Source organism: Heptranchias perlo, chromosome 16, assembly GCF_035084215.1.
Source record: "Heptranchias perlo isolate sHepPer1 chromosome 16, sHepPer1.hap1, whole genome shotgun sequence".
Classification (NCBI taxonomy): domain Eukaryota; kingdom Metazoa; phylum Chordata; class Chondrichthyes; order Hexanchiformes; family Hexanchidae; genus Heptranchias; species Heptranchias perlo.
This window is the reverse complement of record NC_090340.1, coordinates 36,501,758-36,524,039: the sequence shown is the minus strand read 5'-3', so window position 1 is coordinate 36,524,039 and position 22,282 is coordinate 36,501,758. Positions and strand designations below refer to the sequence as shown.

General features: G+C 41.5%; 1 protein-coding gene across 1 annotated transcript; it reads left to right on the top strand.

Moving 5' to 3' along the window:
* Positions 1-16,707: 16,707 nt before the first annotated feature.
* Positions 16,708-21,425, top strand: uqcrfs1 (ubiquinol-cytochrome c reductase, Rieske iron-sulfur polypeptide 1). The gene is made up of 2 exons (XM_067997942.1): positions 16,708-16,981; positions 20,645-21,425. The coding sequence occupies exons 1-2, from the start codon at positions 16,771-16,773 to the stop codon at positions 21,253-21,255; spliced, it is 822 nt and encodes a 273-aa protein (XP_067854043.1). The 5' UTR covers positions 16,708-16,770; the 3' UTR covers positions 21,256-21,425.
* The last annotated feature ends 857 nt before the right edge of the window (positions 21,426-22,282 follow it).

Sequence of the window (22,282 nt, the reverse complement as noted above, 5' to 3'; positions counted from 1 at the left end):
CAGCAATTTTATTTTAAATTCACAAGCTTTCGGAGGCTTCCTCCTTCGTCAGGTAAATGTTCAGGAACATTTACCTGACGAAGGAGGAAGCCTCCGAAAGCTTGTGAATTTAAAATAAAATTGCTGGACTATAACTTGGTGTTGTAAAATTGTTTACAATTGTCAACCCCAGTCCATCACCGGCATCTCCACATCATGAAAGAATACTGCCATTTCTAATTAAAATAAAATAACACAAATGGTAAAGTAAGTAAGGTGGAAGTGGTGCCATCAAAGAAGGTAGCGTTAGCTACCCCTTTACAGAATTTCTTACATTTAAAGCATATAACACTTGCCTGATATCTTTTCCCTCCACTTCTCTCCCCCGGAACATATTTTTAACGTGTTACTTCCTTGCTATTTTTCAGCCATTACATCAAGTAAAAATAGAACGAGTTATGGAATTCCACTAGGGGGTCAGTTCTTTTGTGGAGAGTGTATTGGGTGAGGCGTCTGCTCCACCTGCCTGATGGTGTTAGCGGGAGGCCTGATCAATTTTTATGGTCGGGCCTCATTTGCCTTTACCAGGTGAGCTGCTAGCACTAATTGACCTGCATATAGGCAGCTCGCCATTTAGGAAGGCAGAAACTCCAGCAGGACAGCCAGTTGTCATTGGTCTCCAGCGGCATCTTAAAGGGGAGGGGTGAAATGGACCAGAAGTATTCAGCTGCAGGAACATTTTGGTAGCACCCACAGCAACAAGGTGATGAAATAATGGAAGCCTTTAAAGCTCAAAATGCAGAAGAGACGGCAAGAAAAAAATGAGTGCCAGATTTGACTGCAGATAAGGATCCCTTTAAATACTGCTTGAAATGGCCACCTACTGACCTGTACTACCCACGTTTATGGGCTGGTTCAGGAACTGACGGTACCATAGGAACATAGGAACATGGGAACAGGAGAAGGCTATTCAGACCCTTGAGCTTGTTCCACTATTCAATGAGATCATGGCTGATCTGTATCCTAACTCCACCCACCCACCTTGGCTCCATTTCCCTTAATACCCTTGGCTAGCAAAAATCTATCGATCTCAGATTTAAAATTATTGATTGAGCGAGCATCTACTGCTTTTTGTGGGACAGTGTTCCATACTTCTACCACCCTTTACGTGAAGAAGTGTTTCCTAACTTCTCTCCCGAATGGCCTGGCTCTGGTATTAAGGCTATGTCCCCTTGTCCTGGACTCCCCCATCAGCGGAAAAAGTTTCCCTCTATCTACCCTATCAATTCCTTTCAAAATCCTAAAAAAGCTCAATCAAATCACTCCTCAACCTTCCATATTCCAGGGAATAGAAGCTTAGTTTATGTAATCTCTCCTCATAATCTAACCCTTGGAGCCCTGGTAACATTCTGGTGAATCTGCGTTGCACTCCTTCCAAGGCCAATATATTCTTTTTAAGGTGCGGTGCCCAGAACTGTACACACTACTCCAGATGTGGTCTAACCGGGGTTTTGTATAGCTAAAGCAAAATTTCCTCCCCTTTATATTCTAGCCCTCTAGTTATAACGCTGAACATTTCATTAGCCTTTTTGATTATTTTTTGTACCTGACTTCTACATTTTATTAATCTGTGTACATGGAGCCCTAAATCTCTGGACCTCCAATGTTCCTAGCTTTTCACCATTTAAAAAATGCTCAGATCTATTATTTTTTGGTCCAAAGTGAAAGATCTCACATTTACCTGTGTTGAAATCCTTCTGCCACAGTTTTGTCCACTCATTTAATCTATCAATGTCTCTTTGTAATTTTATGCTCCCGTTTACACTACTTACTATGCCACCAATCTTTGTGTCATTGGAAAACTTGGATCTATGGCTCTCTATTGTGTTATCAAATTCATTAATAAATATAGTGAATAGTTGAGGCCCCAGCACAGATCCTTGTGGGGCACCACTCGTCACTTCATTCCAATTCAAGTATATACCATTATCTCTACTCTTTGTCTTCTATCGCCTAACCAATCTCCTAACCAGGTCAATAATTTGCCTTCAATTCCATGAGCTGTAATTTTAGTTAAGTCTCTTACGTGGAACCTTATCAAATGCCTTCTGAAAGTCCATATAAACTACATCCATAAACATGCCCCTGTATACTACTTTAGTTAGTTCCTCAAAAAATTCAATTAGTTAATTAGATTCGTTAAACATGACCTGCCCTTTACAAATCCATGTTAGCTCTATCTAATCAGCTCAAATTTCTCTAAGTGCTCAATCACCCTGTCCTTAATTATAGATTCCAATAACTTCCCCACACCAGATGCTAGACTAACAAGTCTATAATTTCTTGCTTTCGGTCACCTTTTTTTAAATAATGGTGTTAAATTTGCAATTTTCCAATCTAAAGGGACAATTCCTGAATCGAGAGAACTTTGGAAGATTATGGCTAAAGCATCTGAAATTTCCTCACCTACTTCCTTTAAAACCCTGGGGAGGAAACCATCAGGCCCTGATGATTTGTCAGTCTTTAGTGCTATTATTTTTTCTAACACTGTTTTCTTGCTTACGTTAACTTTAGTGAGTTCCAGTCCTTGATTCATTATTGGTTTCCCTGGAATGTCGGGTATATTATCCTCTTCCTCTACTGAGAAGACTGATACAAAGTAATTATTCAACAAGTCTGCCATTTCCTTATTTTCATTTGCAATATTACCCGCTTCTGATCTTAAAGAGCCCACATTACCCTTGACTACCCTTTTTCTTCTAATATAATTGTAAAAGTTTTTTGTATTAATGTTGATATCCCTTACAAGTTTCTTTTTGTAACTCTTACTATCTATTTTGTCTTCCTTTGCTGTTCTTTATATCTCTTCCATTCCCCTGGATCTACACTATTCTTTGCTCTTTTGTATGCTCTTTCCTTTAGTTTTATGTTATCTTTCACCTCTTTTGTCGACACAGGTTGAGATGAAAATGGCATTGGCGTCTTAACTGCACCAACTAACCCCTATTTACATACACTGCTGAGGGTTTTGTCTGTTTCCGGTGGGAGCGTTGGTCACCTAAATTGAGGTCTGCCTGAAAATCGGAACAGGCAGACCTCCTGCAATAAGTTGACGGGACTTAAGTATTTCAATTTTCATCCAATACCGCTCCACTTACGGGCATAAACAAGTGGTAATTAAATTAAATCGACCCCTAGGATTCAATAAAACTAAAAAAAAGCTATTGGTAATTTGTCCACAATTGTGCCTATGGTGATCTGAATGACTTAATTGCTCAATTGCACCTCTTATTGACCTGTCAAGGCATTTGTTCATTGGTGTTTATGCTACCTTATCCATCCATTAGGAAAGGTAACAACATCAGCAAAAGTGTTTATGTGTAAGATTGTATACATACTGTTATTTCAATGATACTCTGGTGCTATAGAAAATGCTCCACAATTTAAATGGGGCAGATTCTAGGGCACTAGAAACTACATTCAGATATGTTGTTCATGTAACACAAATGCACAATTACATTGCATTTTATCACTTTCTGTACTGCAGAAATATTGGCAGTGGTAAATTAAGCCACCCAAACAGATATAAGCAGAGAGTATGGCAATTAAGCACTATAATGATTTGGAAATGAATGACTTCAACTTTCCCAATAAGTTTGCTTTTATTTTTATTGGATGAATTGACTGGAAAGTAGTAAGAAAAAAACACATTAGAAAACCATATGGGGTAAAATGCAACTTCGGCACGGATATAAAATGGGTGGTAGCGGATCGGCTGTCCATTATACAAGTTATAGTAAAGTTAATGGAAAGGAAAATTGCATGGGGTTTATAATGGATGGCTAATCTGCTACCTCCGGTTTGGTGCCCCACCGAAGTTGAATTTCTCCCCCCATGTTTCAGGGAGAGAGAAGTGGAGATAGAGCAACAATAGGCATAACTTTGGCCCGGAGCCTGGAAGGGGGAGGGCGGGTCAAATTGCAGATGGGAAACCCGGAAGTATGGGTTTCCCGGACATCCTTACGATTTTGACGGTTTCCCGCCCTACAGTCCAGCCTGATTGACAGGCTGATCTCAGTCGAATGGGAGAAGAGGAAGGAAGAGGTAAATGTTAGATTTGATGGATGGGGGGAGGGGGGATTGGGGGGCATGGAGGCATTGGGGGGCATTGGGGGCATTGGCTGGCATGGGGGTCACCGGGGGAGTTAGTCATCGGGGGGAGGGGTCAGTCATCACGGGTCAGTCATTGGGGGGGGAAATCGAGGGTCAATCATCGGGGGTCAATTATGAGGGACATTAGGGGTCAATCATCAGGGGTCAGTCATGGGGGGAACGGGGTCAGTCATCGGGGGGGTGCATTTGGGATCAGGGCTCATTGTGGGGGTCGCGATCGTTGGGGGGGTGTCAGCGATCGTCGGGGGGGGGGGGTTCATGATTGATGGGGGGAATCACCGTAGGTTGGTTTGTTGGGCCTGGGGGAAGCACTCCTGCTCCTCCGGGCCCATAAGCTGTGCTAAAAAGGCACTTACCTGCAGATTCAGGCCTTATCGCCTCCTCTCACGTGGCGTGAAGGAGAAGGTCCAGGAATCCCAACCCCAGAGGTTAAAATCACAAAACCTGAAAAAATGGAGGCCCGCAGCCTCCTTGAAAGGTTTTAATGACCAACCTGCCTCCTGAGAACGGGTCGGTTGCCCGCCCCTTGTCCTGTGAAAACCGGAAATGGACGGGTTGGAGGCAGGTTGGGGATGGGTTTTAAATTTTTACAATTTTTACTGCCCCCTCGCCCCCAACCCACCCATTTTTCCAGGTTAAAATCATGCACAATATGTCAAGCAGAAGCAAGATGCTTTAAATTCTAAGCGTGTTGGACTGGATGTGCTTTTGCCTCCAAACATTCTCTGACAGATAAGATATTACCCACAGCATCCATTCATCTAATGAATATGTAGACAGTGTGTCACACAAAGTGCAAGATCTCCAACGTGATAGTTAAGTTTCTGGAATGACATTCTAGTTAATTCTAGCACAGATGGCATATTAGGGTAAATTCAGTGATCCTGCCCTCCCAATGGAAAGCTGAGCTTGAAAGGAGAGCAGTTCAGGGAATCAGTGCTACTTCTTTATAGCTCTTTCTCCAACCCATGCACCCTTCAAGTGTGGCAACCCACGGAGAGCATGGAATTGCTGAATTGATGCAATTGTACAGAAACTGGTTCATGGTAGGATGGCGGGTTGTGCAGTGTGATCTGGCAGTTTCCAAAAATGTGATTCAAAAGAGCAGGTGAATGTCTGTGAATGTCATGTTAATTTCTGTGTAATTAATGACGACCTAACAAAATCACATTCTCAGAAATTGCTTGCTTCAAATCAGTGCATTTCCAAAATTTCCTTAATTATCAATTACAGAGAAAAGCAGGCATATTCCCATTTTTTGTTAAAAGAAAATTTTTGGCCCTGGAGTTGATTTCATATGACCCCTTTCATTGGGCAGATGGTGGGTGCAGCAAACCCACTGCCGGCCCAAAAAAGGTCCCCAGATCCTGAGCCATTTTCAAACATCAATTGGATGATGTGATGAGGGAAATCATGAGCTAAGATCGGCCTCTCTCTTCTGTACTTTTCTTGTGAAGACAGTATTGCAGCCTTATTACAGTGATTTAGCATACATTTCCTACTATAGTCCTCAAACAGTTAAGAATTGAGTATACAAGTAATATTTCAAGGCTAGTATTATTCTTGGTTATTTTCCTGTAGCAGATTTACAATATCTATAATCCGAGAGAATTAAAACAGATTAGACTGCAAACTAGAGTAACCTTACTTAAGCTTTTAATAATTTAGGTCAACAGCCTGAGATATGCAGCTATAATAGATAATAGATCTAAGTTGCAGGAAGATCAATTGTTTTAACCCCTTTATGTTGGATTATTACTGTAATATTGAACACTTGAATTCAGTTCTATAAGTGTACCTGACCTAAATATAGAGGCAATGCAAATAACATTAAAACACGATAATAACTGCAAGGATAAAGTACTTGTATTCCTTAGAGTAGACTGGAGAGATAGATCAAAAGTATGTAATAGGTGAAGTTATTTTGAACTCATAACAATGGCGTAAGTGTCAAATACAGAGGGTATATAATAAGAATGCTTATAATTTTACCTTTGACAATCATAAGAAAATACTGTAATTTAAAAATACCCAAGAAAATTAGATTTGTTTGCAGTTTCTGTTATGCACAAAGAACTGAGAAAAGAGGTTGTATGAGAAACGTAGATTTATATTTGCAGGCATAAGAATCCAAATAATGTCTTTAGTTTAGGAACAGCAAATGCTATACAGTTTTGTTATAGTGCCTGTGCACATTCAATTGAGGTGACTGTTACAGTTTAATCGTGGCAGTGATGGTGAGCGATGAAGATGTGACACAGTATGGAAAAATATGGTAGGTATTTAGTACTGAACTTCACCAAGGATTTATGAACCTGAATGTTAAGTCATATTGACTCCCTAGCATTAAAAATGAAGGTTGCTATGCAAGCATATTCATTTATCTGAAGTAAACAAGGCACAATACACTTTCAGAATTCTAATTCCACAACATATAAACAGCACTGCCCTTCACCATTCTATTCATAACAATGGAACTGTGAAAGTTAAAGTAAAAGAATGTTAATGATGCCTTAAATGCAAGTTTGAGTTTAGAAAGTTGGGGTGTGACCATTGCCCAGAAGCTGAACTGGACCATCGATATCAACAATGTGGCTACGAGAGCAGGGCAGAAGCTGGATACTCTGTGATGGATAGCTCACCTCCTGACCCCTCAAAGTGTCTCTGCAATCTACAAGGCTCAAGTCAGTGTAATGGAATATGCGCCATTTGCCTGGATTGGCGTAGCTGTTCTAATGCTCAATGAGCTTTCCAACATCCAAGACTGGAATGATACCCCTGCAAATATCCACCCCCTCCACCATTGATGAATTGTTGTTGCAGTATGCACAATCTACATGGAAGCAACTTAGCAAGGTTACTTTGACAGCCCTGCAATCTCTACCACCAAGAAGGACAAAAGCAGCAATATCATGAGAACACCATTCCCTTAAGTTCCCCTCCAAGTCGTACAGCCTCCTGACTGGATATATACCACTTCATCATAGTTGGGTCAAAATCTTGGAATTCCTTACCAAACACCATTGTGTGTGCGCCATCATCACAAGGACTGCAGTGGTTTGAGAAGACCACCACTACCTTATTAGGGCAACTAAGGATGATAATAAAAATGTAGCATCACCCACATGCTCAGAACAAATTTTTAAAAAGGTGAAAACCCAGTGTTTAAGCCACTATGCCACCCAGCTCAAGCTTTTTTTCAATTATCGTTGTCCCAAAGGGTGCTCCTTAATCTAGTGACTGTTCACTATTAGGTTCATCCCATTCAGTATTATCTTTTCTGCTGCTGACTGTACTAAATGTGAAAGTGAATAAATCGAATCCAATTAGTCACTCAATGATAACCCAAAGAACCTGGAAGCTAAATTGTTACTTTTTATACAGTTGGCAGGCACTGCTTGTCTATTCAATACTAATTTACATCTTATATGCTCCAACTGATTCCCAACAGACTGTAATGTACTGTAAAGAATATATAATAAAATTTGTATTAGCCCTTTTCTAGTTAGGTTGGCCCCATCAGTTTACTTCACGTCTACTGAATTCAAGTACTCTTGTCAGTCAGCAGTTTTATAAATAAACTGTAAACTGATTATTATGAAGAAATATAAATAGCTAGCAATGAGTTTAGAGCATATACTCTTCACAAGCACAAATTGCTTATATCTGTACGAATCAAACCAGGCTGAAATAATTCATCTTGGAAACTGCCTCAACTATCCTTACATACGAAGATACAAAAAGGGAAAAGACCATTTGCTCCAACAATCCTACCCCATCCAGGCATAGTTCAGCCACATACACCATTAACCCACTTCCCTTATTATGCAATCTCATGGGAGAGGCAAAAAAACTGGCCAATTAGGAAACATTTTGGGAAGTTCCTTTTCAACTCCCAAAGTCAATCAAGCAAAGCTCCAGCTCCTTCTAATCCCAGTGTTACAAATTTGGGTCGGCCAAACATACCTTCATGAGTTCAGTGGTGTCAGTCATTCCCATAAGTGGATCCTACGTCCCTTATGTTTTGGAGTTGACTCACACTGCCCAAAATCTACTTATATGAATAGTGTTATGCAGTGCATGCAATAACCTATTCCATTTGACCTGCAAACTGGATATTGTGTCTTTCACATGTGCCTTCACATGTTCTTCTCCAACTTTTCAGTCAATGGACTGTTAACACTTTAGTGAGATGAAGCCATAACAAATCATTAAGCTGTTTTATTTCTCAGACAGCAAGTGAACATACAGAGCAACAGTTATGTTAAGACTCATTGGGATAGATCTTGACGTTGTGCGATGGTGTAAAACTGGTGATAGCAAGTCGGCAGCCCATTTTACATCTCTCTCGATTTTTATTTCTATTGAAGTCAGATGTAAAACGGGCTGCCAACTCGCTATCACCTGTTTTCCACTATCGCACAAAGTCAACCCTAATTAGTTCAATCAGTACAACTTGTCCATGTAATAATACAAAATAATGAATACACTATGCTTCCCCACATCAGTGAGTCATCTTGATTGACTTAATTAAAATAACTTCTAAATACCCTTCTGCTTGCTTGCCTTCAATCCGAACAACAGCAATTTACCCTAATTCTTTGTTTCCTGTCCGTCAACCAATTTTCTAACCATACAGTTACATTTCCTCTTATACCACATGCCTGCATTTTTATAACAAGCCTCTTGTGAGATACTTTATCAAATGCTGTCTGGAAATCCATATGTGCTACTTCTACTGTATTCCCTTTATCTATCCAATCAGTCACTTCTTCAAGAAAAACCCGATTAAATTTGTCAAATGCAATGTAAATCCATGCCGACTGTCTTTGCTTAACCCAATGTAATACCATTATTCAAGAAGGGGAGTAGGGAAAAACCGGGGAACTACAGGCCAGTGAGCCTAACATCAGTGGTAGGAAAATTATTGGAAAAAATTCTGAAGGACAAAATTAGTCTCCACTTGGAGAGGCAAGGATTAATCAGGGATAGTCAACATGGCTTTGTCAAGGGAAGATCATGTCTGACTAATTTGATTGAATTTTTTGAGGGGGTGACTAGGCGTGTGGATGAGGGTAACGCAGTGGATGTGGTATACATGGATTTCAGTAAGGCCTTCGATAAAGTCCCGCACAGGAGACTGGTCAAGAAGGTACGAGCCCATGGAATCCAGGGTGCCTTGGCACTTTGGATACAAAACTGGCTTAGTGGCAGAAGGCAGAGGGTGATGGTCGAAGGTTGTTTTTGTGACTGGAAGCCTGTGGCCAGTGGGGTACCACAGGGATCGGTGCTGGGTCCCTTGCTGTTTGTGGTCTAAATTAATGACTTGGATATGAATGTAAAAGGTATGATCAGTAAGTTCGCTGATGATACAAAAATTGGTAGGGTGGTAAATAGCGAGGAGGATAGCCTCAGTCTGCAGGACGATATAGATGGGTTGGTCAGATGGGCGGAACAGTGGCAAATGGAATTTAACCCGGAAAAGTGCGAGGTGATGCACTTTGGAGGGACTAACAAGGCAAGGGAATACACAATGAATGGGAGGACCCTAGGCAAGACAGAGGGTCAGAGGGATCTTGGTGTGCAAGTTCACAGATCCCTGAAGGCGGCGGAACAGGTAGATAAGGTGGTAAAGAAGGCATATGGGATACTTGCCTTTATTAGCCGAGGCATAGAATATAAGAGCAAGGAGGTTATGATGGAGCTGTATAAAACACTGGTTAGGCCACAGCTGGAGTACTGTGTGCAGTTCTGGTTGCCACACTACAGGAAGGATGTGATCGCTTTGGAGAGGGTGCAGAGGAGATTCACCAGGATGTTACCAGGGCTGGAGCGCTTCAGCTATGAAGAGAGACTGGGAAGATTGGGTTTGTTTTCCTTGGAGCAGAGGAGGCTGAGGGGGGACATGATTGAGGTGTACAAAATTATGAGGGGCACAGATAGGATGGATACTAAGGAGCTTTTTCCCTTCGTTGAGGGTTCTATAACAAGGGGACATAGATTCAAGGTAAAAGGCGGGAGGTTTAGAGGGGATTTGAGAAAGAACTTTTTCACCCAGAGGGTGGTTGGAGTCTGGAACTCACTGCCTGAAAGGGTTGTGGAGGCAGGAACCCTCACAACATTCAAGAAGCATTTGGATGAGCACTTGAAATGCCATAGCATACAAGGCTACGGACCAAATGCTGGAATATGGGATTAGAGTAGACAGGGCTAGATGGCCGGCGCGGACACGATGGGCCGAAGGGCCTCTATCCGTGCTGTATAACTCTATGACTCTATGACTCTATACATTTCTAAGTGGATTCTAAGAGTTTGCTCACAATTGAGGTAGACTAACTGGTCTATAGTTACCCAATATATCCTCCTCTTCCTTCTCAAACAAGGGTGTTACATTGGCTACTCTCCAGTCCTATGGCACAATTTGCATATTTAAGGAGGACTGAAAATTTAGACCAGAGCCTTCGTTATCTCCTCTGACTTCTTTCAACAGTTTAGAGTACATGTCATCAAGACCTGGTGACTTATCCACCTTAAATTCCATCTTCTGGGGTACAGCTACATTCTTCCAAGATTATTTTAAAAAAATAATATGCAGTATTTATTAAGTACCTCCACCAAACCTTCATGTTAGCTGCTAGCCTGTTTTTTCACATTCCCTTTTAGTCTCTTTTCACCTCCTCACTGCACCCTCTATATTCCTCATGATTTTCTTTAGCATTTGTTAGACCTAATTTTTATCATATGGCTCTGTTTTAAGTTTGAGTTTAGTTTTAATCTCTCTATTTATCCATGGAACTCTATTTTTTGAAACACCCCTTTTCACCTTATAGGAATATATTTATTTTGTACTCTATCCATCTCGTATTTGAAGATTTTCCATTGCTGATCCGTCGACTAGTTTGCCCAGTTAATTTGGTGTCAGATCCCTTTTATTACTGAACTTTGCATTTTCTTCCAACACTCTTAAATTTGACTCTTCATGATCCTTTTCTGTTCTTACATTGAATCTGTGTTACGGTCACTTTTTTCCAACTGTTCTCCTACTCTCACATCAGTTATTTGCCCCACTTCATTTCCCAGAATTAAATCAAGCACTGCTTCTTTCCTTGTTGGACTAAAAACTTACTGATCTAGGAAGAAACCCCATTCTAAAATGCATTCTCCACTTTGACAATGTGCATTACCTTTATCCCAGTCTATCTTGAGATAGTTAAAATCACCCACTATTATTGCCCTCCTGTTCTTACATATTTCTCTGAACTCTCTACAGGTCTCCTCCTGTATCTAATCTCCACTGTTTGGTGACCTGTTAATGCACACTAAAAATTGTACCATTTCCTTTCCTATTTCTTAATTCTTAATTCTATCCAGATGGATTCTGTTTCATGTTTTTTACTATCTTGGCTACTTTTATATTCTTTTGTGTTTTATGTATTTTCACTACCCGCAGATTACCCTTTAGAGCATCTCTCAGGTCTCTGCTTTTTATTCAGTACTTTGCAAATCATTCTATTCATTAAATTCCTCTCTATGATTGCAGTACCTGCTTTCTTCTCTCCTTTTTTTCTTTGTCTCTTCCACTGTACAATGGACCTTGATTGACTTTCATTTCACAGTTCTGATGGGTCTTATACCTGAAACATTAATCCGTCTTTTCTCTGTATAGATGCTGATTGACCCGTTATGTATTTCCAGCTCTTTCTCGCTTTTATTTCAATCTTCTACCATTTATTCCTGCAGATTTAGAGTCAGTTCATCTTTGAGACCGGAGATTTGGAAGTGCTCAATGTCATACATGCAATACTAGTGCAGGACATTTTTAAGGACTTTGTTTTGCAAATGGACAATTTCTTTTACTGCATCAGGAGAAGCCATGCTTAAGTAACCTCTTATGGACATTACTATGTTTGATTTTTGTACTGTTTTTAGTATTTGCAGATTTTTGTTCAAGCTTTAGATCTCTATTTTAATTGTAATTTAATGTATTAGCTATTTCACCCTGAAAACCTAGCCTCAGTTTGATATTCTGACAAGGTAAAATCATAGTGGCAGAGAAATACAAGGTGACAATTAATCCACCAAATGGATCATTTGGGTATGCTCACGTCTGCATCCTGTCCCCCTTGTTTTCCTTATCTACATGTTGCCCCTTGCTAACGTCGTAGGCATGCTGGTACGCAAATCCCTCCATGGTCTCACCTCTCCATATCTCTGTAACCTTCTCCAGCCCTACAACCCTCCGAGAACTCTGCTTCTTCCAACTCTGGCCTCTTATGCAACCCCCTTCTCTCTTTTCCCCAGCACCGATGGCTGTGCCTTCAGTTGTCTTGGTCCCAAGTTTTGGAATTCCCTCCTAAACTTCTCCGTTTCTCCAACTGCTTCTCCACCTCTCTCTCCTCCTTTGGGACCCTCCTTAAAACCTATCTCTTTAGCCAAGCTTTTAGTCACCCCTTCTAATATCTTCTTCTTTGGCTCGGTGTCAATTTTTGTCTGATTATGCTCCTGTGAAGTGACTTGGGACATTTTCCTACATTAAACGCACTATATAAATGCAAGTTGTTGTTGTTTAGCTGGAATTAAATCCTGTATAAGTAATAATTTTGTTCAACTCAACATTGGCAAGACCGGAGCCCCCATTCCATCCGTCTCCCTGACTACCTCCTCGGGCTGAGCCTAATAATGTGTGATCTTGGTATCATGTCTGGGCCTGAGCTGAGCTTCAAACACCCTAACTTAGCCACTACTAAGACTACATATTTCCACCTCTACAACATTGACTGTCTCTGCTGCTCTCGTACTCCTACTGTCCTGAAATCCTTATCCACATCTTTGTCACTTTGTCCAGACTTGATTATTCCAATACTCTGCTTGCTGGCCTCCTTCATAAATTGCAACTCATCATAAACTCCACTGCCCGTAACTTTTCCCACACTAAATCCTACACAACTTATCCCATACTAAGTCCTGCCCCCTTCACTCCTGCCCTTGCCAACCTTCATTGGCTCTCCAACCCTCAATGCATCAATTTCTAAATCCTTGTCCTATCTCTGCAATCTCCTTTAGTGCCATGTTTGAGCACATATCTTCCACTCTTCCAATTCTAGCCTCCTTTGCACCCCTTCCCTTTGGTCTACATTCACCAGCACAGCCTTCAGCCCCATACTCTGGAACACTTTCCTTAAACTCTTCTGCATTGGTTCAAAAGCCTCCTTAAAACCTACCTGTTTGATCTTGTCTTTGGTTACCACCCCAACCCTTCTCCCACCACTTCTGGTTTGTCCAGTTTTATTTGACTATCTGAAGTGCCCTGGGATGTGTTATTATGTTCAGGTACTAGTTGGTGTTAGCCCTCTGGCCATTCAATGCTGCAATAAATATATACAGCTTCTGGAAAAGACAAGGTTCATTAAAGGACCTGCTGTGAACCCATACACAATAAAACTGTTTATTAAATCCTGAAATTATTTCAAATATATTTTCCCCAGTATGTTTAAAAAACTTCTTACTTCATAGAACTTCTAACTAAGGTGATTTTTCAGGGCCAGAGATTATAGAAATATTTATTTTTCTTGTAATTTCTGTGTTATGAACCTCTCTTCCCTGAATGCCCATGTTTTTAATCATTTGATTAGTTTTTTTTGTTAAAGTGATGCCCTTTTCAGTTTCTTTTCTACTATAATTTGCACTGTCAAGAGTGAGTAATATATGATTCCATTGGGGACTCCAGCTGAGATTTATGGGTCATTGAAAATTGTTATTTGATTTATGTTATATTTTATGTGCTGAGTAGCAGAAATCACGATAAAATGTGCCCTATTTGGCACCAGGATGCAGTGCTTTGTTACTACTCAATTAATTTGGTTATCTTTTTCTCTTCAAACTATTTTATTGGTAAACAAGTCCCAAGCCAGATAAAACACAGAATATCCATTATAACTGGTCAGATTCATGCTGCAAAGTCAAAGAGTCTAATCCTCTTTGTGACTCTGCCATACGGTTCCATAGATGCTGGCACCTCTTTACAGGGCTCTCATACAAGTGTCCATTCTTCATGCGTGTGTGAAGACAGTGAATATTAACAGACTATTTGATCACTGAGGCCATCACAACTGAAACCTGGACCTGTCCTCACCTGGTATTCTCATAAAGGCACTTTCCAACAGAAATCAATAAATAGCTTTCAGGAGAAGCAACTCGGGTTGTTTTTTTCCTCTCTAAACAAGGAGCACCAAGGCCAATTGTAGTGCTTATTTGCTGAAATGCAGAAGCAACAAAAAGGGCATTTCAGCACAGAGAAACTCAAAAAGATGAGATAAAATACTGTAATGTAAAATGTATTATTCCCTGTATATACTTTGCATTTTCACATATCTTAGTGATGTTGCTACATTGGCACACTTCTTGTACTATAATACGAACAAAGCTTAATTGTTTTCATACTTTAGAAGTTTTTTATTAAACTTTGCATCAAAAAAGGAACTTGGAGAAGTTTCTGCAAGAAACCAATTGAGAAGCATGTTACAATAAAAGTTCAATATTTACACTGGTTTTCACATCTCTTCACTCACAAGCACCTCGCTCTGACTGCCTGCCTCTCTTCCTCGGTCTTGTCCGCGCCCTGGTGGTCCTGGAGAAGGAGCACGCAGTGTCTGCCCGTATGCTTGAGACCTTCTGCGACCAGTGGGCACCGCAGGAACTAAAGTGTGTAGTGGATACTATTATTTAAATTAATACGTTTCTTTTGTTTTTTACAGTTTCATTCTTTATTAGTTGTGCCCCTCTAAAAAGAGGGCACTTTTGATTGTTTTTTGTTTGATTACTCTGGGGCAACCCAGTGTCTCCTTATCTTTTTTTTATTTTTCTTTTTTTGGTGTGTTTGGGCCCTCCTTTTATGAGAAGCGTGGGGGGGTGGGGTTTAGGGTGCAATTTTATTTTTTTAAACAAATCAAACAACCAAATAATAAGAATCATATAATAATTTTATTGTGAGGGTCCAAGATGCACTCCAGCCCCTGCGGTGCCCACCTTTCGCGGAAAGCCTTAAGCGTACTGGCAGACACCGCGTGCTCCCTCTCCAGGGCTACCCGGGCGCGGAGAATGCCGCAGAAGAGAGGCAGACAGTCAGAGTGACCGCCCCCACGGGCTGTGCCTAGCCTGGACCTCCTCTCCTCTCTCCTCCCTAACTGCCTGCACCAGAATTAGGCAGGGAAGTGTCTTGTCTTGTCTGGTCCACTCTGCTCTGTAGTGTGGATGTGTAAGCGGGTGTTTTTTTTCCTTTTTTTAGGTTGTGTATAAAAGGTGCAGGTTTTTTTTGTGTGTGTTTATAGCCCCCCCCCACCTTTTATAAGAAGGGGGGATTAGGGTGTGTTTTATTTAAAACAAATCAAAAACCAAATAACAGTGTCAAATAATAATTGTATTGAGGATCCAAGATGCAATCCAGCCCCTGCGGTGCCCATCGGTCGCGGAAAGCCTCAAGCGTACCGGCAGACACCACGTGCTGCCTCTCCAGGGCCACCCGGGCGCGGAGAATGCTGCGGAAGAGAAGCAGACAGTCAGAATGACCGTCCCCACGGGCCAGGACCTGTAGATGAGCGTCTCCTTATTGGTTTGTTTAGAAAAGGCACCATACAAGCACCCAACACCTGGATGGAGTCCATCCGCAGGTGATTTTATTTTTCTCGCCACTCCGCTCAGCTCAGGAGTGTGGGATGGAAGTGCAGCCAGGTTGACTCTTGTCTTGTCCACTCTGCTCTGTAGTGTGGATGTGTAAGCAGGTTGACTTTTTTCTATGTGTTTAGGCCCCCTTTTATAAGTGAGGTTCGTCTATTTTTTTCTTTTTTTGAGCGTTTTAGGCCCCCCTTTTATAAGGCGGGGGGGGGGGATTAGGGTGTGTTTTATGTGCAGCAAATAAAAAAAAAAAATGTGTCAATTAATAATTTTGTGAGGATCCAGGATGCACTCCAGCCCCCGCGGTGCCCACGGGTCACGGAAAGCCTCAAGCGTACCGGCAGACACCGCGTGCTCCATCTCCAGGGCCACCCGGGCGCGGAGCAACCCGCGGAAGAGAGGCAGACAGTCAGAGTGACCGCCCCCACGGACCTGTAGATGAGCGTCTCCTTATTGTTTTTTTTTTTATTTTGTGTATTAGGCCCCCCTTTTATAAGGGGGGGTGTGGGGTGTGCTTAAATACTAAAACCAAACAAACCAAAACCAAGTGTTCAAATTAAAATTTTATTCTCCTCATCCAGGATGCACTCCAGCCCCCGCGGTGCCCACGGGTCACGGAAAGCCTCGAGCGTACCGGCAGACACCGCGTGCTCCATCTCCAGGGCCACCCGGGCGCGGAGCAACCCGCGAAAGAGAGGCAGACAGTCAGAGTGACCGCCCCCACGGACCTGTAGATGAGCGTCTCCTTATTGGTTTGTTTAGAAAAGGCACCACACCAGCACCCAACACCTGGGTGGAGTCCATCCACAGGTGAGATTGGGCAAGGTGAGCAGCCTTGGGTCTGGGTTCTGCGCGTGCGTAGTGCACGCTGACGCTGGCGGCTGTCTACGTCACTCGTCCTTTTCAGTTAAGGTCGATGTTGAGGCCTGGTCGAGTCCTCGGCTCGAGATGCTGTCCCTGACCGTTCGCTCCGGGGCTTTCGCCCCGTATCTGTCCGCTACCAGTTACACGGTGGCGTCGCAACTCAAGCCCCTGGTGCCCGGAGTGGTTTCCAAGGCCGATCTAATGATCCTGGACCTCAAGAGGCCGTTCCTGTGCAGGGAGTCGCTGCAGGGACAAGCGCCCCGGACCGGCGCCGCTGTCACCGCCGGCCTCAACGGTGAGTGGTGCGGGGAGAGCGCGGCTGGGTGAATGCCGAGGGCGGGCAAAAGGAGCCGGCTGTGGCCTCGGGCTCAGCCCTTCCGATACGGCCTGAGTTTAAGCGGTTGCGACATGAACCTCTCACCGGGGGTGAAGCCTCGGGTCGAGAGCCTGGACTCTGGGGAAAGGCCGTGCCCGCCCTCAGAGGTCATAACGTCCCGCTTCTCAGGGCGGCTTTTGATCACTCAGTTTCCTGTCATTGGGAACTCGAGAAATAAAGAATTTAAGACAAGTTAACTCGGCCTCGCTTACCGCCAGCTGTGGTTTCAAATGACCTTGAGTGATATTTAAATTAGTGGATGAGAAAGTTGCTGCAAAAAAGTAGTTCAGTGAGTGAAATAAATGCGAGAAGTCTCCAGTAAGTTTAAAACACGGGGCGACAGGACGACCGATTTGCAAAGCTGATGATCGTTGTACACCGTACCTTTTAAAGGTCTTGCACTATTGCACGGAGCAGTGATATCCAATGTAGTTTTAAGTCACTGCACTGATAGCCAGTTCCGCCTGCAAGTTTTGCGGCCTGGATGACAACCTGTTTTCTATCTAAATGGAGTGTGAGAGGTTGCAGCCCCTATTCCATTACTTAAGGGGGATGCTCCTCAATTTCTAATTACGCTTTAGCCCAACACCTATGATCTTTTGACCACCTGGTGGGGAGGGGGTGGGGGATGATAGTCAAGCCTAAGGACCTTCTCGTAGGATCTGCTCCTGGGCCTGGCGAAGGCAGCCATTATCAGGTATAGGATGAGTGCAGTTTAGTCCTTGCACAGGTGACCTTGGGTTGGAATTCTAGAGCATGGAGCCAATGCATAGCTGTCAATGGTGGGACAAAGTGGGGTTGGGGTGGGGTGGATCCATAGTTTTTTCCAACGGTGGATCCAAAAGGAAATCTGGTTGGAAGGGGATGGTGGGATCTGATCAAACGTACAGGGAAGTGGTTATCAAGACTACAGCATTAGCGAGCCATTGGAGATAGTGAGGTCAAGGGGTTGGCCACGAATATGGGTAGTTTATATGGAGGGAGAGGTCAAAGGAGGCGCTACAAATATGGGACTACTATAGATATTTGGTCAGCCTCAATGGTGTCAGTCGTCCCCTTAAGTAGTCTGATCGGCTAGTTTTTTTTAATGGAAGTTGGCTTCCGCTGCTGTACATCAACTCGTGGTAGTGGGACCCAGGAGTGCAACAATACAACTCATGTAGCTGGAATAAACACTGACCCTTTTCTGTTTGGGGTTTTATCGGTTGAACCTTCAAAATTGCATGCTTCCTATAAGTTCTCCAATCCCCAATCACCTTGTTAGGTTCTCATTAAATTTTATCATCCTTTCTTGGGTAATGTCCTGGTGAAAATTACATCCCCCTACAGTAATCAGTTTATACAAAATCAACTGCTAGGAGCTGCCTTAAACTGCATGCTGTACAAAACTTTCCCTCCACTTAACATGCTTTAAAACATGTACAGAATAATAAACACATCACTGTGAATGTAATTTGTAAGAAATCCCATGTCCCATATTAAGATACTATAAATGACCTATCTTTTAAAACTTCAAATAAATGATTGGGTCCTGAATTATGTATATTGAGTTTGTAGCTATATCTAAAAACATGCTGCATCTTGAGCCAGTTTGCAGTGCTTACACGGTTTACTTCTCCCACTTTGTCTCTCTTCATCTTGCTATTCTAGATATTTCATGATCTCCCTATGTTTTCATTGTCTCATCTACCTTGCGGGCAAAGCTGTCTTGTTCATGCAATGTTGTTAGCAAATTTTTCAATTCCAACTAGACTATTGCAAATATCTGAAGAAAAGTGAAACCAAGTCCTTTGTACATGTTTTAAAAATCTAAACCTTAATATTGTCTGGCAAAACAATTAATTTAGAGTAACATATTTAAAATATCTCACTAAACACACAAGTCTTTTCCCCATGCAATGTGTGTTACAAAGCCTGACTTCTTTGTGTTAAAAGTTGGTCTGTGGCTTCAGGGACAGTATTTTTAATTACATCTTGAGCCTCCAATGAAAGAATCTCTTCAGCTAGGCCTTGAAGCCTTGCCTCATTTACTTTACATTGCTACCTACTGCTGTTGGCATCATTTTGTCAAAGCCTAATTTAGGTTTGAATGAATGCAATCCTGGTGTAGGAATTACTATCTATATTCACAGCTTTATTATATTTTGAAAAGTCCATCTCTAATCTTTTATACTGTATTGCAAAAAGTATGCATAGTTAATAAGTCCAAATTAATTTGGCATGCTTACCAATGCACCACTTGCTCTGTAGATTACCTTCCACACGATGTCAGATTTGTATATAGAAGTTTATAATGTAAAATCTTAACTTCTGGTAATGTTTTTTTCATAACCGTGTAACATTGTAACAAGAAAATGGTATTGATCAGCAATAAATAAGTTGATAGAAGCTCTCATTTAATAATCAATGAGAAATGCAGATGGAAGACTATGGCCCATCATGCAGAATGCCACTAAGGTTGAAAAAAGTAGGGGTAAAGGTGATTCTTAGAGGCAGCCTTAGCAAGAGAGGAAATGTGGGAGTTTCATTTTAAATCATGAAGATAACAAGGCCAAAAATGTCAAAGATAAAATGCAGTGGATAGCATCCAATAAGATGCAAAGGCAAGTTAGACTAAGGACAGGGGACTGAGCTGTGATTGTTTGCCGCCTATGATCAAGTAGCTTGCCAATGCAACTTCGCATAACTGGTGCTTTTAATGTAGTGAAATGTGCCAGGACCTTCACACAGATCAGATACTGGAGTTGGGAGAAGCAATAGACAAGGTGATTGAAGGCACAATTGAAGAGGTGGATTTAGTGCTAGTTTTCGAAGTTAAACACTGTCTAGCTCACCTCACATGAAAAATGGCCATTTTGATACGGTTCTGGAGGGTAGGTAGCACCCATGGAATTCTACCCCATAGCATGCAAATAAATGTATTTAAAGAACAGCAGTGTAGGTGTGAGCCAACATGATTTTTGTGCCAGTCAGACTGTATAGTCAGGAGTGTCCAAGCTTTTTGACTCTGGGCTGTTTATATGTATACTGTGGATCATCACAGGCCACATGATAGTGTTCGATGAAGAGGGGTAGGAGGAGGCTCGTGTGAAGCATAAACACCGGCACAGACCAGTTGGGCCGAATTGCATGTTTCTGTGCTATAAATTTTACGTAATATCTTATTTCTAATGTAAAGCCAATCATTAGTGTTAAAATCCCTGGTAAAATTAATGTTTTTCAAAACTTGGAAAAAAATTATGCAAATACTTGCTTTTAGTTGGGAATGTTTAGTGCGGCATTCTATGCCTGTGTTAGAGGCAGAGAGAGAAAAATACTCTGCAAATCAAAACTTTCTTCTTGAGAAGGGGATGCCAATAGTGTTACAAAACTAAATTTAGTAGGTATGATAAAGCTATACAAAGGATTTACAAGATTTTATGATGGCTTCTAAATGCCTACTGGAAAACAGAGTACCTAAATGGTAATCAGACTATTTCAGCTTTAGGAAATTTGGATCCATTTTTAAAGATACCAGTTTGAGAGTGGGACGAGCAAGAAATTTATGTCTGAAATTGTTACTGACAATTTTTTTTTGTACAGTTGCATCTAGAGTTCGATATGCACACAGCGATATTAAAGTTCCGGATTTCTCTGACTATAGACGACAAGAAGTTCAAGATGCAACAAAATCCTCACAAGACAGCAGTGATTCCAGGAAAGGGTTCTCCTACTTACTAACTGGAGCCACAGCCATTATGGGAGCCTATGCTGCAAAGAACGTCGTCACCCAGTTTGTCTCAAGCATGAGTGCCTCTGCTGACGTGCTGGCATTGTCTAAGATTGAAGTCAAGCTTGGCGATATCCCAGAAGGCAAGAACGTAGCCTTCAAATGGAGAGGCAAGCCTCTTTTCATCCGCCACCGTTCATCCGAGGAAATTGAGAGCGAACAGGCAGTGAGCCTAGCTGAATTGCGAGACCCACAATTAGATTCTGACAGAGTGAAGAATCCACAGTGGATGATTGTCATTGGCGTCTGCACTCACCTTGGCTGTGTGCCAATAGCCAATGCTGGTGATTATGGTGGCTACTACTGCCCCTGCCATGGATCTCACTATGATTCATCAGGGAGAATCAGGAAAGGCCCAGCTCCATTTAATCTGGAAGTGCCTCCATACGAGTTCGTTAATGAGGATCTTGTAATTGTAGGTTAAATTTATGAACTTTAAATAGAGTACCTTCCAGTCTTACTGGTGTGTTATCTGTACTATGTTGAACTGAACATTTTTAGCACCAGCTTGTTAAGATAATCCTTGCTATTTTAAGTGCATGGGGGATATGGTGTAAACCAAGCTCGTCTTCAATAAATATCCATTTTGCCTCATCCACCACTTGTGGTCCAATTTTTGAGAAATATGTCTTTATAATTTTAGCTTATAATGGTAATTACATAGATCAGGATCAGAAATTAATAAACTTCTAATTGTACCAGTCACTTAACTGGGTTTCATAAACATTCACCATGTAAAATGTTTCTTAGTTATGTAACCTTTCAAATTTTGCTGTCTACAGTATACAAATTAAAGCCACATTGAAGTGTAAATGAATTTGTCTGCCTGTAAACACTGTTTAAGAGCCTACTGCCAAATTTGTACATTGTATTATGCTTAGTATGTTTATAGCACCCGTTTACTTTTAAAAACAAGTTGCATCATGCAAAAAAAAGGTAAATATGCAATTTATTTCTAGACATGAAGATGTAAATAAGAACTACAACTACTGATTCTGATAAATCTAAAATGTCCTACTCTATAACTTATTTCTATACAACTCATGCAGAATTCACTACTTTCAAAAGTCATTTAGAATATAGTTATTTTAATTGGCCTTAGTATCACTGGGATGGGAAGGGGAAAATCATCCAAGATTTCCATTCTTGATTATTATTGTGAACCATGCCAGAATAACATATAAGGTAGCCAAACTTAGTGGGAGGATAGAAGATTGGGAAGTCTTCAAAAGACAGCAAAAAGTAACTAAAGGATTGATTAAGAAAGGGAAGATAGATTATGAAAATAAATTAGCAAAAAATATAAAAACAGATAGCAAGAGTTTCTATAGTTATATAAAAAGAAAAAGGGTGGCTAAGGCAAACGTAGGTCCCTTAGAGGATGAGACCGGGAAATTAATGGTGGGAAACATGGAAATGGCAAAAATGCTGAACAAATAAGAAGGTACGAG

Coding starts and splice junctions, on each gene's coding strand:
- uqcrfs1 (XM_067997942.1), top strand. CDS start 16,771: ATGCTGTCCCTGACCGTTCGCTCCGGGGCTTTCGCCCCGTATCTGTCC. Junction 16,982..20,644: donor TGTCACCGCCGGCCTCAACG/GTGAGTGGTGCG, acceptor TTTTTTGTACAG/TTGCATCTAGAGTTCGATAT.